The 17,941-nt window shown below is 39.3% G+C and overlaps 1 protein-coding gene across 1 annotated transcript in view; it reads right to left on the bottom strand.

Annotated features, from left to right (window-relative positions):
• The window catches only part of gbe1b (glucan (1,4-alpha-), branching enzyme 1b), a 77,693-nt gene continuing 59,752 nt past the window's right edge, over nucleotides 1-17,941 (bottom strand). The window contains exons 15-16 of the mRNA XM_010738799.3: nucleotides 12,011-12,128; nucleotides 1-1,999 (exon numbers count right to left, since the gene is read on the bottom strand). Coding sequence (XP_010737101.2) covers nucleotides 1,937-1,999; nucleotides 12,011-12,128 — 181 coding nt within the window. The 3' untranslated portion in view covers nucleotides 1-1,936. The remainder of the gene's footprint in view (nucleotides 2,000-12,010; nucleotides 12,129-17,941) is intronic.

A 17,941-nucleotide genomic window follows, 5' to 3' on the forward strand; every position in this document is an offset into this window, starting at 1 on the left:
TTACTGTGTATCAGACATCAATTTTACTTTTGAGAACACATGCAGACAATTCATTTTGGCAGTGGTAAAATGACAATGACTTTGGGTCACATGAGGGATGATTAAACACCCCACTTCAGTCTCAAAACCTAGTTGCGTTGAATGTATGCAGAGTGATGCTCTCTGTGCTTTTTCCAGAGGTGGAGCTCCCTTTAATTCTTCAGTGTTCTACAAAAATAAATGACACGATCATAATAGTTTAGCTAAACACAGGAAAGATGGTCCTGAATATAAATTTGTTTACTTCAGCTGCAGGGGAGGCAGATCAAAACCTGCCATATGCCACAATACACCGCTTAAATGCAGAGAATTTGTACTAATGCAGTAGGTGTGGATCACAGAATTACAGTGTCCATGGCAGTAAATCAAGGCATTAGCTTTTATCTGAAATGCCCAAATTCAGCTCTTGTTTTTACTTACAACAGTATTGCTTTGGTAAAAATGTGTCATTTTCTAAATATACCCTCAAAAGATGAAACCTCTTGTGTGGAAGACCATTTTTAATGACATGTTGCCAGAATGAGTAAGTTCAGCAGTCACAAAAGCAGTCACCGATCATCAGTGATGTTTTCTCGGTTCGTACACATATAGTTAATCAATAACTTTCTCACATAACAGCTATGGGGAGGACAGGATGAGCATTGCAGATGTTGTTTTGAGATGTTCAATCATCAAGTGTGTTGAGACAAGAGTCACAAAAGTCAGAGCTAATTGGAAGAGGCGTGTTATGAATTCAGGTTGTTTCTGTGTTTTTCTGGAACGTCTGTAATAATCCCAGGGGAATGCAACAGAACCTAATGAACATGGTGCACATAAATCATACTATCTTAAAGTAGTTAGGTGTGTATGAGTCATACCGCACCCGTTAAAATGTCTTCTCCTGCACAAAATGATGTGTTGATCGTCAGTGTCAACTTATTTTAGAATTGAGCGGGAAAGAGTTTAGTGAGATTTACCGCATGAGCTACTTTAACGTGATATACTATAGGACAAGTCTATGCATTACTTTCTGCAAAGCAGAAAAAAAAACTGTGTAATTCAGCTAAATATGTTACATTATGCAACACACTGTTAGCAATCCAAATTAGGTGATTTTATCACTTTGCTTTAGCTGCAAATTACTGGCTTAATAACAACTGGGCCATAAATAACCACATAAGTGCTCCCAGTAGCTGCATAAATTCAAACATTACAACACAAATGTTTTAGATACCCATTAACAGTAGGATAATTCAAAGCAGCATTCGTTTGTGCAAATTACAATATTTGTGTACATACAGTGTCCCACAATGCAAATGAACAAAGACTGATATCCAGTGTTTGAATACCTGGACGTTTTTGATTAATAAGTGCTGGTAATACTGTAAATCGCTTTGTGTCCCTGACACTAAAATATTATTTCTATTTAAATACAAAATGATCAAGTGAAATATGTCTTAACAAACATAATATCTAAAATAATCTTTGGGCTGTTATCATGTTTGAATGCTTGCAGTATTGCTTCCCTCTGTCACAGTCTCCGGTCATGTGTTTCAGATGACAGGCCAAATTCAACAGAGCCTATAAATGGCTGCTGGCTAGTGTTGGATGGACTCGGCAGGGTTTTAAGTTTTAGCATCTAGCTGCTGGTTAGGTTGGACGCTTCCCAAATGGAGCAATCTGCAGTAAATGGGGTTACACAGCATCTAAGGTTGCAGATGGTGTTTGAGAGCACACAGGCTCACAATGCTCCCCCCCCCCCCCCCCCCCCCCTCCATTTAGAAAAAAAAGACTTGAACACAAAAAGTGGGTTTGGATGGTGTGCAAGGTTGACACTTTAAGATGAAGGTGATTGTTAACACTCAGTTTGAGGTTGGAATCCATTCTCGATCCTGGTCTCTGTGGAGACAATCATCCTCTAATAACAGTAATCTATCTCCTCGTTGGCCAGGACAATAGCTGTTCTGCAGGGGATGTAGACCTAAGAGAGACAGAGAAAAAGACAAAGAGAGGAAAGAAAATAAGGAGAAAAGTGAGATGACAATTGGAGATTAATGATGTTAACGAGATCACCGATTTTTCTAGAACTTGTTCAACCTTTAGGTTCGTCCTTTTTTTAGAACACATGGAGACAACCTGGTAGTGCCTTGATGATCGGGTCTGATTATTTCCTCACAATCAGAGGGGAGAAAAAGATGGGGAGGGTGAAAAAGACGATTGGGGGTACTTAGAAGGATATTCAGATTGGAGCAGAAAAAACAACTCTTCAGGAGGAGACAGTTCACAAACACCACAGGCTTGATCGAAGAGGGCCGTCAAGGTTAGAGGTATAATCAAAGTGTGACAGAGTTGCAGCTGCATTAAGACCTCTGGGTGGCACTGGAGTCAGTAGATCCGTGTGGGGAGAGAAGTCACAACTGCCTGAAGTGTGAACTAGTGCTGTGGCATTACATTTTAAGCTTTGAGCTATGGAGAATATGCATCCTGCTGCAAATAGGCATTACATTTCATGTGTATTCAAGGGAACGATCCCCAAATGAGCAATATAGGAAAAAAAAAAATCCTAATTTTCAAATCTGAACTCTTAAATAAATGCAATAACTGTGTGTTTCATCACCTTTATATATTGGTTGCGCATCAACTGTAAGTTTAGGATTCTGTGAAGATACAATCTGCCAGTGGGCATAAGCTGAGCTATAAGAATCTCTGGAGTTTTGGTGGACTTTAGAAAAAAACATGTCAGCAAAAAATAATCACACCATGAAAAAAAAAGGAAGAAAACAAGCCTGGAAATGTCAGTTTCCATATATATATATATATATATATACATACATACATACAGTGCAAATTTTTTTAGAGAGGGTATAAGTTTGGAGCGGTGTAGCTAATAAAATCTTTGATCAATCCTTTTGATATTCACAGTGTCGTTTGGAGGCAAGGAACCACCGCGTACCATTCGTCATTTCAGATTCATGCCAAAGGAAAAGCCAAGCAGACATAAATGATGCTATATTTCCCAACAGAAAACTGAAAAAGAGAGCAGAGCTGTAAACAATTCAATCACCCCCTGAACTCTTCATGCCGCCCCTCGGCATCAGTGGATCTGAGCTTGCTGTGGATGTGTTTCTTTGGCAACAGTTTGTCACCGAGGGAGTCAAGCAGCCCGGCGCTGAAACACTGACACAGACATTGGTGACTAATTAAACAGTCACAGTGGGAGAGTCTCCATGCAGAAGCGCCGCAGAGAGAAGGGAAGGCAGAATGAATCACTGCACCTGTTTAGACAAAAGCTACCACTGTGCCTAACCTGGAATATGTCAACAGCTTTTTATTTCCACCGAATAGATAGCAATAGTGACAAATTCTAAATCAATCTGTGAACAAAGAACAGCAGAAAGTCTCAAGTGTTGGCACACCAATTAGTGGAAGACATTCTAATTAACATATTACTCCTTACAACATGAAGGTGCTGTGAATTAGATATCCCAAATTACCCATTAACACGCTCTAGACGCAATTAAAAAAGGTTCACATATTTCTCATTATCCATCAATTTAGTGAGAAATACTCTCAAACACAGGACCAGATGGTCATCTCATACTGAACCGAGCTAAAACAAAACAGCACATGTGACGGTGTGTGATGGATTAGTCTATGTAATACAAATCACTGACTTTATAATCACAAAGTTCAGAAAGTTATTTTAATAAGATCAACGTATTTTTCTTAATCCTCCAGAATGCAACCTGTTTGCGCTCTTATTTATGATAAATGACCATAGAGCGATGGTGTAACTGACCAAAATGAATAGGCTTCACGTTCGCTGTGATGGATTGCACAACTCAAGTTTCAATAGTCTTCTAATAGATTTTAATATCATACAGAAATGAATTGAGGCCCGTTGGCTGCACTTAGCGGTAGAAAAACACTTTAAAAGAAGTAAAGTTGTCATCTTAACGTGCTCAGCAAAAATGTAGTGCGCATCATTTTTAGTTAAAGAACTAATGCTGCAAAAACACTTGGACAAGAAAGAGATGATAGAGAAAGAAAGAAAGAAAAATAGTTGATTGTTAAGTCTCATTCCCAGGTCATCACCAAGAAACATGATTGTGACATGTTGTCAAACACAGACACTTTGGGTTGATGGCTTGAAGACAGAAGATGAAGTTGATTTTTGAGTCTCATTCCCTGCATGAACATCACCTAATGCATCGTGTATCACTCACTCCGAGCCACTCTGTTGTTTATTTCTCATTTATGTTGTTCGCATTTCACCAGCTGAGAACGAGACGCAGCAATCAACTATCTTTCTCCAGTTTGACCGACCCCACTTGTGAGGTCTGTCTCATAATTCATCCATGACTGTAGGCAGTAAGTGTTTGTGGTTACAAACAGCAGCTTATTCATAGATCGAGTTTCATACATCATTAGAAATGATTTCACATTCATGGTTAATTTATGTTATGATTTAATTTAGATCACACATATCCAGTCACTCAGTATTAGTATACATTTTCAGGCATAATGTCAGACATAATTATCATCAGTGTAGCACAAATTCTGCTGCCAATGTTTTGTAAAGGCAAAGTGCAACAAGCAACAAACAACCCTGGCAATCCGGAATCTGACTGGATTTGTCTGAATATGTCCACAAAGCCTCCGCTGATTTCTGATGAGTCATTTGGAGTAGGTGTTTACCACCTCACCGGCAGACACTCATAAACTGCAATTCCCGTCTTAGCAACAGCGGTTACAAGCGGCAGTCGGATACATCAGCAGTTACTGTGCGACAGAACCTTTGCAAACCTGGCAATTTGTTCAAAGTGTTAATATCAGAGCTGCAGAACAAATTGAGATGAAGAGGACGCAAAGCAATTTGTTTTTCAAAGTACACAGCAGAAGTAGAAAGTTTGTCCTTTTGTAAAACTTCTTTTGTCTCACAGATGTTCTTGTAGGCCCCGCATCACACTCCCATGTGATAATTTGGATTTTCCACTCACTCCCTCCAAGTCCAGCCTTTGGGCTAATACTCAATCTGATCAATGTTCAAACACACTGATGAAGGATTCATGAGGTGCTTCATAGGAATCTATCATCCACCAGGTTTCTGTCTCCAGACCCAGGCTACTGGTGAGAGCACAGCCTGACTATCCGTGCACTTAAAGTCTCCAGACATGTCTCTGCTTGGCTCCATTACTCACTTAACAAGGATCAACTCCCTTTAAGCACTCCTGTACAGGTTGTACTTTAGACGGACCAAGGATCTGACTGGGTAGCAGCACAAACCTGACTTGGATGGTTAACTGAATCAAGTAGAGTTAATTAAAGGAGCGTATCTGTTTGTCTTTACAACCTGGGTCTTATTTTGGTTTAGTTTTAGTTTTGATAAGATCACAGTACAGGATTCGAACTTTTCTGAGCTAACAGTGTCTCAGTCTTCGGATTACATAAAGATCTATACTTCATAATTGTGTTTTTATCATACATAACAGATTTAAAATGCTGTCAAGGGGATGTGATAAGCTTCATATGCTGTAAATGTTTCACAATGATTAATTATTGCATGTTTAACAGCACAATATACACAGTATATGTATGAAATGTGCACCTTTGTCACACAGTATACAGCATATGTACATGGATTTAGTAATACCATACATTTGTATGTTAAGCGCGAAGCAGGACCTCGACGTCCTGTCACAGTTTTACTCTGTGAGTTCACACTTCAGCAGCAGGCCTTAGATGTTTCTGATGGAAATGCGCATCTTTTGATCATTTGCCACAAGCCTGCTAAGTTTCCTTCCATTTCTGCCTCACTTCAGCTTAATTTCTTTTTGTGAAACCGTCAAAAGGAGACAACCTCTTTGATGCATGCAAAGTTTAACGGTCTTGAAGCACCTAATTATTCATCAGTGTTTCTTAGTGTTATGACACAAAACTGTAAATGTGACAAATGCCAGAAGAAGTTCACCTAAAATACATTTCCTCACTTGGAAAATTGCAGTCTCCTACTATTAAAGTTTCTGTCTTGCTAAATGAATAAATTGCGATCGTTCAGTAGCAGCAAGTCCTACTTCTTGATGTGCGAGATGGTCATGAAATGCTCTGCTGAGTATATCTAGTTGTCAGTTCGCTCAGATGAAGGCTTAGCTGCAACATTTTTTTTTATTTGCATAAAAAGAAGATCTTTTTTATTCAGCCTCATGGCTTCATAGCTATTGAAACATTCACTCCCTTCTTATTACCAAGGGTAAAATGAAATGAGCTCGTTGCTGATTCTTCTGTCACTGCTAACAGATCCAGACTTGTTTAACAATGCTGTTACATCATAAACATAAAACGTAGGAGGTAATAGATAAAGAAATATGTGATGTTTAATACATGCTGGTATATATTAACTGGCTACAAATCAAATTTATTTTAGATGATAGTAATATTTCAAGGATATTGTAAATGGGGAAATTGTTTTCAGTGAACTTTTTACCCAAACAGTGAAGAGTATTTTTTCTCATGGCACCACAGTCACGGAGCAACATTAGTTTTAATTTAGAGTCATGTTTAAGTCTACCTGATGTCCAATATTCGCACTGTTTGAGCTCTGCATTTGTTCTCTACTGTGGTCAACTCCAGAGAAAAGTATTTGTCTCTTTAGCAGCTAATAGCTCCACTATGTTCACCAGCCACTCACTAATTGCTAATTGTAAAGCGAAGGAGAGCTGCAGATTTGGGTGATAATTGTCCGTATTGAATTTATTTTATCTGATAGGGATGATGTAATTTAACATAGTTACAATGCAAAGCGTGAAACTGATGAGCTGCACACAGCTATTTGCTAATTATCAACTGTTGTCCCTAGTTGGGATTTTGCCACCCACATCATTCATAGCCTTTTAAGTTAAATAATATTCTAATAAAACAACATGCAAGCAGATATCCAGTTAAATATTTACCTTGTGAAATGCATTTCTTTCATTTCTTTAAAATCAAAACGAGGTTATATTTAAACTGTACAAGAACAAACGCATAAAAAAAGTTGTTGAAATGTGAGCCTGCTGCTGATGTTGGTGAGATCACAACCTGCAGGTCTGACTCGACTGACAGGCAGTTTCTTGTTTCCATGTGCACCGGCGAAGAGAGAGCCACATCACAAATATATCATGTATAGGGTTGAGATGTATCAGCATTTCTTTGAGCTCTGTTTACCGTGTCAAACCTTTACATCCCTTGCTCTGACATACACTATTTTTCCTGACTGCTGAGATCCAGAAAAAACTCCAGAGCCAGAAAAATGTGTTGTGTTACTATGACAACTGGCAAGCTGTTTTGATTTGTGTGAGAAAAAAAAGAGAGTTAAAACCCTTAATGTTAATGTAACCAATATGGTGAAACATTAAAAAAACAAACAGTAAATTCGTATTAGTATGATAAGTGTTGCTGCACCCTCGGCCTGTCCTTAAGACACCACTGGGTGCCACTGAACCCACTCTAAAAAAATCACTGATCTCTTTAATAGTTGCTGGTAAAACTAAATATCCTTTTCTTTTGTGCTTAGTCACAACTCATATATTAGCATTTTAATTAGAACAAGTCACTGACATGGATCTTATCAATTTTTTTCAAAAGATATTTTGGGGGCTTTTCAAGCTTTATTTGACAGAGATAGCTGAAGAGTGACAGGAAAGTGGGGTTTGAGAGAGAGGGGGGCGGGGGTGACATGCTGCAAAGTGTGGAATCGAATCCTGCTGCTGCTGCTGCAAGGACTGAGCCTTTGTACTCGGGGCCCTGCATGCTGCTTACTTTTTAATTTAACAGCAACCATTGAAAATCTAAAGGGGGAATAATTTGGTTAAATAATTTGCTCTGGAGCCAGTTTGTCTATTCTGGGCTAGAAACACGGTGACGTGCAGTGTCTGTAGATATAAATGTCTCATTCTCAAGTAATAAATACATAACAATTCTTTTAAAGGTACCATTTCCTAACTAATAGCTTTATCAGTGATAAATAATTGATTTACTAATGCTTTCTGCATCAGTTATAATCAATTAATATTCTAGATGCACTACTGCACCATAGCATCTCAGCCAAAGTGTTACGCCTCTTTACCCTACACTTGGACTGTTTACAATTAACCACATCCTGCTCAAATGTGACTGATGGATACCACGCAGACTATAAACGGAAGCCAGAAAGTGTCTGATACAAAATGTTGCTCTTCGCCTGCAGATTCTGCGTTCATATATATATATATAGATAATAATAAAACTAATATTTGTAACTATAGAAACGATGACGCATTAAAAAGTTAGTCCTAACCTCTATAAATGAGTTAACAGTTTGATATATGTTTTTATTAGCTATTAATTAAGCAACTTAGAATCCTTAAACCTTAAACTGGGAAATAAAATATTCTCCAAAACACAGACATAGTTTTAGCAAAACACGTGAAAGATGCAGCACAAACTGGAATATGGACGATTACTCTGATAAAGTAATTATTTATTATTATTTTTTACCAATACCTACAGTTTGAAGACATTTTTCTGTATACACTGTAAAACTTGTTTACCATCTGTGTCACATCTGACAGCTTTTATTTTGTCCTTGTTTTTTGTTTGTTCGTTCTGAGATGTGAGGGCATTTTCCTCGTCATTGATTTTCTTCTAATGGAGAAAGGGACATGACTGAAAGAGCTAAAGGGATGTCACATGACAACAGTCCAGGACCAGATTTGTAAACACAGGGTGTTGCTTGCCACAGGCTATCGAGCCACCGGGACGCTCTCGACTCTGCTGGTTTCATCCAGTTATGTGTATTCTCAGTCTAAGTGATGTATTCATAAAGGATATTGGAGTTTATTATCGGCCAGTAACGAGGAAAGCTGGAGAACTGACGGATCCATTAAAAAGACAGGAGAGAGGAAGTTTGTGTGGACTTTTAAAGCAACAGTTGTTAAATAAAACATGGATGGTGTGAGCACCTTTCGCAGCCCCCGCAGAGGCTCTTGTCTGAATATTCTTGTCAGAACCAGGTAGGTGTGTGAAGGAGGAGGTGGAGAAGAAGCATATTTATGCAAGACTACAATCTTACTGTGCAATCTGTATGAGGCAGCTATAAAATAGATACAGAAGATGATGCAGAAGAGTTCAGACCTTGCCCCCTCCAGTCATATCAGCACCATTCTTCTCACTTCCCATTAATCCACGATGGTGCCAACATTAGCAGATGACTTGTTAACTAAACTTCACATTTTAGCCAAGAGGGACATGGGTGAAGCAGCGGTGTTTGAATTAATAAGAGTTCGGAGAGATTTAAGAGAATGTGGAATTTGAGTCCTGAACTGATGAAACCTAAGCTAATACGATGGAGGATCGCTGTCTGCGTGAAAGAGGAAGCGCCTTTTTAAACCGGGGTTAAATAATGCTAAATTGATGCTCTAAATATCACTGTGAGCTTTGCCAACACACATTTTCTGATACATTAAAGTGCTCTGTCCAACTCTTAATATCCAGTAATATCCTCAACCCATTAACTGCAATGCTCTAAGTATTGATCTGAGGAGGTTCAAGTTGAGTTCAGATAAACAAACGCGTCATCAGGTGCTGTGTCAACTCTGGTACTAACTGAAAACAGCTCGAGTGTACTGCCTTGAAATATTTATTATTTTACTGAACAAACTGAAGGAGATGGAAGATGACTGTGCAGACCACTTCACAGACATCACTGTCCTCACACATTAATTGGATTCATTAACATAAGATCCAACCCGTGCAATCAGAGTTACAGTTGGAGTGTTCGGGGTATCAGTGCTGATCCTCACTAATTCATCCCTGACCTTATTTATAAACATCTTATTTCCTTTCAGCATTTTAATCAAGAAGAAATTACACCAGGAAAAAAAAGAAAAACACGAGGAAGATCCTCGAGCACTCTGCTTAAAATGCATATCAGTGTTTCTTTCTATATTTCAAGGACCGACCTAGTTCATGCTATTAGCCTAAAGCAGTCTCCATGATGGAAGCCCAGTGGTTCATTCTCCCCGATATTTTTCTCCCCTCTGTGACGCCGTGCAACTTTTAAGAGGTGTGCACATGAAAAGGTAAGTTCTAACACCATGAATAATGCACATTGTTTGCCCCGAGAATCTGCAAGTGTTGTGGATTTCACATTCACATAGCGCTCAACGGTTCCAGTATAACTGCCAGCATGAGCAGAGTAAAACGCAGAGCAGAAGCCAAAATATAATATTCACAAACAAAGCCTAATGTTGTGGAGAAACCACAAACAACCGATACCATCCCCTAGCCAACAGATCCAGCCTTTTTTTTTTTTGAATGCAGTCATATTTGATCATTTCTCTGGACTGCATGAAAAGCTAATAATATTAATGAGGAAGATTATAAATTATAGAGCAGTGGTTAAGCTGAGAGGCCCAGGACAGGGAGATGGTGGCTTTTTGCCAGAACATGCAACCATCTTTCAATACAACGCACTTAAACCTCATTATAATGGTTCTAAAGGCTCCTTTCACTACAAACTCCATTACAGGCATAAGTATATTGATTTATAAAATCTGTTTCATCATACCAAGCAGGATGTATGTAAACATCTTTCCCTGCATAAAGGACAACACTAAACTACTGTAACACCATCAATATCCAGCTGACAAACTCGTTATATGACAGATTTAATCCTCTCATAAACATTCTGCATGTGCATTATGTTTTGGTGTGCCGGTGTCAGGATCCAGATATTTGAGTATAGTTTACTGGGGCATTTTAATAGAACAGAAATGATTGTTAATGTTATTATTATTATTGGTTTTGTTACAGGATTTTTAAAGAAAAACCCTTAAGTAAGGAGGGTCGGATTCAAAGCATCAAAGTTTAAGTTAAATTCATTGTTCTTGTAAAAGAGGAGCGTTTCACAGTGCAACACACTAAAGTGGTTACAGAGAAAAAGGCTCCCTGAGGAGCGCTGACAGTTAGTTCTTATACATTTTCCTAAAGATGGGCTGTCTAAACCTCTGCAAATTGTTAACAGACAATTTGCATATAAAGCATCTAAACAGTTTTCTTCAACATATCGCCTAATGAGTAGCCAGTATATCCCCAATCTAGACGTCACCTCTCTGGCCTGTCCCTGGCCCTCATTCTGTCCTGTAATCCCTCTATTTATACATTAACCTGAACTTTACCTAACCCTGCCAGTCTCAGTATAACAGCAATAAAGGGAAGTGCCCTCAATAGGAACAAACATTGTGTTAGTTAAAACATCTAAATAGCTGTGTAACCCTGATTTAACCTATGACAGGTTCAGATATCTTCTATGACAAAGGTCTAAACCTGAAATGTGCACTATGCCTGGTAGGTGAGAACAAAGCCATGTCTTAAGATATACAAATGCCACACATCTTAAGGTTGCTAGTACACGAGAAATGAATGTACCTTTTGCACATTTTGTAATAACGGGAGATTATGCTAAACATGTGAGTTTGTAAAGCTGCAGTACAAAAAATACATTTGGACACAACAAAGAGAAAGAAGAATGTTTGTCTAAAGTAGTAATCCCTCATTTTTTCGTTTTTCAGAGATATTTCTGGAGCTGTCTCATTAACACCCACAAGTACTTTTGATGTTTTTTTTTTTGGTTTGTTTTTAGCTGTGAGCATCTCCTCCATTACATATGCGCACTGCATTGTGAGACAATGGTGTCTATCGACAACACTCTCAAACACCATTTAATATGCATACTGACATTTTTGAGTACACTTAATTTCTTCGCTTTGCCAGTGCAGATGTACAACATCCTCCAGCCATGTTAGGATTAGTATGGTAAGTGGCATCGCGATACAGCATAGGCTATTACAAAAGTGGTCTAGAGACCAGACTCGACTACAATGGCTCTGGACTTATAATTAGAGTGCACTCCATATTTAGTACTTGATGACGTTCAACAAAAGATGACCTTTGATGAGTCAAAAGAAATATTTACCCGCATGGAGTTGGAGCGTCCGTTGAAAGACTGGCCCTCTGTGAAGAACTCTGTGTTGTGGTCCAGCCGTCCGTGACCTCCATACAGAATCTCATCTGAATCCAGCTTGATTTTGTATCTGACAAAGATTGAGGTTAAGGTGCAATAGCAGTGGGAAACTAGATTATAAGATCTAAGACATAAGAAGCACAAGAGAGGGTTTTATCACCAGTGCTTTGGGTGTGCAGACTCGGTTTAGCAGTGCTCAGCTGGTTTATATTCATTGAAATCCTCACATCCATCAGCATTCATCTCCCCTTCGCAGCACTACAAAGTGACAGTGCGGAGCCCTAACAGACAAAGAGAACGCTGCCTGAAATGAACATAAACACAAAAGTGATTCAGCCATGGCGCAACCATTCAGCCTGCCTGTCTAATTTATTTAATTCACCGCATAAATAATGAAACCAACCGAAAAAGTGATCCAAATGAGTGACAACAAATACACAAAATGCAGCGTCTATAAAAAAGTGTCCTCTCCTCTAGGACATTTCTATGGTTTATTGTTTTACAACATGGAGTAAATTCATTACAGATCAGGAAAAAGAACTCGTCAAAGTCAAAGTGAGAGCAAACCATCGCAAAGTGACCTGAATTAAGCACAAAATCACACACAAATGACTGCACTCAGATTAATTTTGAGTAGATGCACCAGCCTCTTTCTGCATTTGGGTCTGATACTGACGTAACAATGTAACGGCTTTGCACATCTGGACACTATACAGTCTGTATATGAATGTATTGAATGTATACATTCAAAAATATACATGTCGGGGGGTGGGGGGTGGTGGGGTTCTTGCTGCAATGATACAGTTAAACCCCGCCTTTGATTATGTAAAGGTGTCTGTAGTAAGTGTGTGTGTGTGTGTGTGTGTGTGTCATGCCCAGACACTGAAGAGCTGATGGATGGCGGCGTCCATAATAAGGTTAGCACTGTTTCCTGAAATACGTGTTCTTGAAGAGAAACCGAGATGGAAAGACACTGCATGAAATATAATATGTTAATCACGCCACATGCTCCAGTGAGGGCTTTAACATATACAGTATTCTCCTTTTTAACGAAACTGCAGGATCAAATCGATTACATGATGAATTACGCCCTTCAGCGGGAGTAAATGGAGAATACTGACTAATGTGATATCTAAATTGTTGGGAAAGAGCTGAGCAGTGTTAGTTTTCTGAGTAGACTTTTAGAAGTCCCTTCCTTCTCTGTCTTGCTTGACATTAGTACGTTCCCTGTCTTGTTGCTTGACAGAAAACAAAACGGATGGACGTCGGAATCAGTTACAAGGCTGTTATTAATGTCAGAGGGAGTTTTAAAAGCCGGATTTAAAATGCAAGACCGTGCACTTTGACAAGTATGTACATAAATATGTATTTTCATGTGGAAACTTCTCTCTGGGTGAAGTTCTTGCTCGTGCCAATCAGAAATACTTAGTAGCCTACGCATGTACCGTGATGTCCATGTGTAATGTAAATACCCATAAACATCTGTGCATTGCATTATTTACTCCTGCCTCTCAGGGACAGGAGCCGTAAGGAGTACAGTAACAAACACCAGGAGAGAGGAGCAGACATGCAAACAGCCCTCTAATTGGCTGGCTGAATAATCACCTTATCTCCCCGTAAGCAATATTGTGGAGTTTGAGTGTGATCCTCAAACACTGCTTCATTCTGCCCCAGAACCGCTTTGGCTGCTTGCTTGTCTGCTTTGATAGTGATGATTAAAAAGAAGTGCTGCTCTGCGCATTGTTTTCTGCTGGGGAGGAAGATCCCCCTCCTCCACATCTCCTCTGCTCTCTACCAGGCCTCTGTGGTGTTTTATTGACAGAGCAACCTCATTTTGCTATGACGGTTTTACAATAACTATCACAGGAGTATGGAAATATTCTTACGCGCTCGTGGGAAACTGAAGATATATTGTATGTGATTTCAAAGGTTAATCCCTCTAATACAGTACAAACAATAAAAAACGTAACAATTAGCACTTTTAACAGTGCATGGAATATATAAATTCCCCTCGCTGCTTATTGTGCGTTTTTAGTCTTAGTGGATTGCATGCGTACTGTATGCGTGCATGTCTGTGGATCGGTGCGTGCTGGAAATGAGGCATAGTTACAGTAATCCAGTTCCTCTGCAAACTTCTCTGCAAGGAAGCGAGAACCAGCACAAATTGGTAGTTGGAAGCTTTGAGCGATTACGTCTTTGTCAGTGACTACAGACGGCTGCAACAGCCGCTCGCAGTTCAGCTGTAAAGTATTGAAATCAATAGAGCCTTTGTGAATAAAGGGGAAGATTTAAGAACACAATCAATTTTGCCCAATGAGCAGAAAGAAAAAGAAGGCAGTCCGAGGCTTGATGATTAGAGTCATTGATGACCTGAAAACAATCTGGCCATGACCATGATTGCAGACCAAGCCACCACTTAGTTTCTCCATCGGCTTGTCGTTTTTTTTTTGCTGGCTTTATGAAAGTAATAGTACCCCGGCATGGGTGAACAAGAGCTGAGCGAGATGTGTGTGCACATCTGAAGAATGTGGCTCGGCCTTGTAAGCATTTTAAATACCACATCTTGCCTTTTTTCCTGGCCTTCTCCTCAGCCGGTGCGAGTTACATCAGAGTGGAAGAAATGGTAGAAACAGTGTCACAGAGGAATAAGAGACCCGTCTAACTCGCCAGCAGTTGAGACTCATATGAAGTGATGTCAAGTGAGACCCTTAAAGACTATTAATTTCAAAACGGGGGTTGTCCGTCACTTTGTATAAAGAGTATGACACCTAAAAGTGCTGTTTAACAGTGCTGTCTTTGTTTCATAGTTACCAGTGCAGACAGAGCTGGGCCGTCTTTTGTCATCCCTTTTATGAAAAGAGATGAGCATGTTTTTGTTTTTAAATTATCGATATGTATGAAATAAAACTCCTCAGTCGTACGTCTGTACAGAAAATAATCATTACCGTTCCAGATGGATCAACTGCTATGCACTGTTGAACTCGGTAGTGAAACATAAAAAAAGGAAAATAACCGTTTACAACAGTAATTACAGTCTGTAATAATTAATTATAGTCTGATTTCTTGGATCGGTTTGACCTACTACACTTGCTGTAGTTTTGCTCAAATAGCTTTTCTGTGCATTGAGGGACTCTTACCAAGATTACTGTACATCTCCGAGCTTTTTGGACAGTTGGTCTAAACCGGGCTGTTTATATGATTATGTGAGAACACTTGAAATGGAGCAGCACTCTGAATTTATTGTGCTGTCGGAGAAAAGGAGACATTGCTGAGCTTTTCTGACAGCGTGTGGTCTGTGTTGATGTTCCATTTGAGGATGTTGCAGAGGTGGGGACCAAGAAATGTGCTTGTAGCAGAGATGGATATGGTATTGATAAATACGGGGGTTTTCGGGGGTGGTTTATGCCCTCATGTCAGTTATTAGTTCAGGAGATTGGAATGTGTTGAGCTGCAGATTATTTTCTGTGCACCAGAAAAGCTGTTTATGGCAGTGTGCTATCTTATATGAGTTATTATTTATTAAACACAGGCTAAAACTGTTCATCTTGTGTTCGTGCTGCTCTCGTTTTTTTGATCCACCTCCATCGAAGTTGATGTCGCTTTAGTTCCTAGATGAAGAAATTACTTAGTTGAGGTATCATAATCGAGAGAATTGACGGTCAAAACTTCAAAGTATGACACAAGTTATAATTAACTGGATTTTTCCTTCGATGTCTGTAATAAAAGCAGCTCCTCGATTTATCAACAGCATTTGAACACAACAACAAAATTTGTGATCACAGACTAAGCCCCTGGATTGATGAGGACGTTTGTGGATCATATCTGGTCGTGTTACAAGACGCAGAGAAAAGCGACACAATTTTGTTTATGCAATCCGTCTCGATGCATCTTTACAGCACGCTGTGGTAAAAAGAAATTCAATGCATATTTTCTTATGTGGTAGATTCTAGATAATATCAGAGTAAATGATTGCTACGTTTTTTTTTAAATTCTAAATTCTAGTTAGTTAGTGTCACAGCACCTGTAGTTGAATTATTCCAAATGGCATTCAAGGAACGACACAGACAGAAAGGGAGAATGATGACCTGACACAATCTCAACTGAATATTGGCACAGTGTAAATCAAAGACCAATCTGCCCTGACAGGTACAGCTTTCATGACGGGTTCCAACTGAGATTTCAAATAGTCTAACCAGCCAGATAAAGCCCAGTGCCTGAAGAATGTGTCCACCATGAGTCAGAGGGAAAATAATAAAAAACACTGATGGTTTGAGTGCCTGTCGAAAAGCTGACGTTGACTGCATTTTAATGGCCAACATTTTCGGAGAGGTGCTTCGCTTCGCTTTCTCTCCCGTTCCTCGTGGAGAGTAAAAACACACACGCACACACACACGCACACACACATGCACACATTCAAAAGAGGACAATTAGAAGCAAAAGAAAAAGCTTGTCTAAAAATATGAAGAGGCCAAAGAGTCACTGTGCGTCATATGAAGGACTCGTACTGGGGGGGATGATAAGTATATTGGAGTTGAGTAGCTATTTATTTATTGTAACAACAGACTTCAGTTTCACATTATACCCCAGGAGTTATTTAGCTGTAACTCATCTGACGAGATGCTCTTTTCAGTGTTACATTGCACAACTATTTTCCCTTTTGCACGTATAATTAAGCAATACGCTGAAACATTATGCAGAACTGAATGCATTTTCAAACAGTGCTGCATATGTGCATCTTTTATCTTAGTTGTGAAATAACTGCAAAAGTTTTTTTAACAAGCAAACACCTGAGGATCCATCAAGACCAACATGCAGTTCTCCAAGCATGTGACGGAGGGCAACAAAAGGTAACCTGATAGTTTTTTTTCGCCCGGCAAGTGCCACCCTCTGATATAATTCGATACTTGCCATATTGCCAAAGGAAATAACACCCTGTATTGGGTCCATTTTCTGTGGTGAACAGCATGGCCAGCTGCATTCAGCTATTATTTCCAGATACAGCAGTGGTGTAGGGCTCTACTGTGACATCTCTGACCCTCACACAGGTGGAAGAAAGTTTAAGTATATGACAGCTGAGTGTAATGAAAAAGCACTTTTGGACTCTTTGAGCTTGTCTTGTTTACCTCCTCTGCCTCTGAGTGGCACTTTCATCTGTCTTCTCCTCTAATTGGATCCTCTGCACACATTCCCATCGGAGGATCTGCATCTCCTCACACACACGGCGCATTTACCTTCCTCACACACACACACACACAGCACATTTGCCTTTATGTGTTTACTGCTTCTCTGTATAATGACAGCCAGAGCTTTGCCCTCACATTTATTTGCATTTCCTCTCAACCCACCCAGTGTCTGAGGCCTCCTCTTAAACATCAAAAGAAGCACCAGGAGGAAAAGATGTGGTTCCATCTAAATGAAAATAAACCCTCAAAAACGGTGTTACAGACACTGCAGCGCGGCTATTAGTGGTGTGCCCAAGATTCACCCCATCAAGGCAGAGCCGGAAAACACGAGGCGGAACGTACAATTATTGCACATCAAAGAAGCTTACAATTAACACATATTAATATTAAGAGATTGGGGGTTACTTCTGTGATTTTTTTTAAATCCTCAAATAAACCTGATTAATGTTCTGTCTCAGTATTTACATTTAATGACACTTACAGTGGAGATTAGAAATGTTCTTTTTGTATTGGCTTTATATTAATCATACCACCCAGGCAGTCAATTATATGAACTGATAAAAATGAATTTATAAACTAAATATCTATGTAACAATATATACTACAGACAAATAACGCAATGCAATTCACCTTTAAATGATATCATAAAACATATTGTCTGTTAATATAATTGGCACCATCAGGCTGGCACTGTATTAAA

Source organism: Larimichthys crocea, chromosome VII (assembly GCF_000972845.2).
Source record: "Larimichthys crocea isolate SSNF chromosome VII, L_crocea_2.0, whole genome shotgun sequence".
Taxonomy (NCBI): domain Eukaryota; kingdom Metazoa; phylum Chordata; class Actinopteri; family Sciaenidae; genus Larimichthys; species Larimichthys crocea.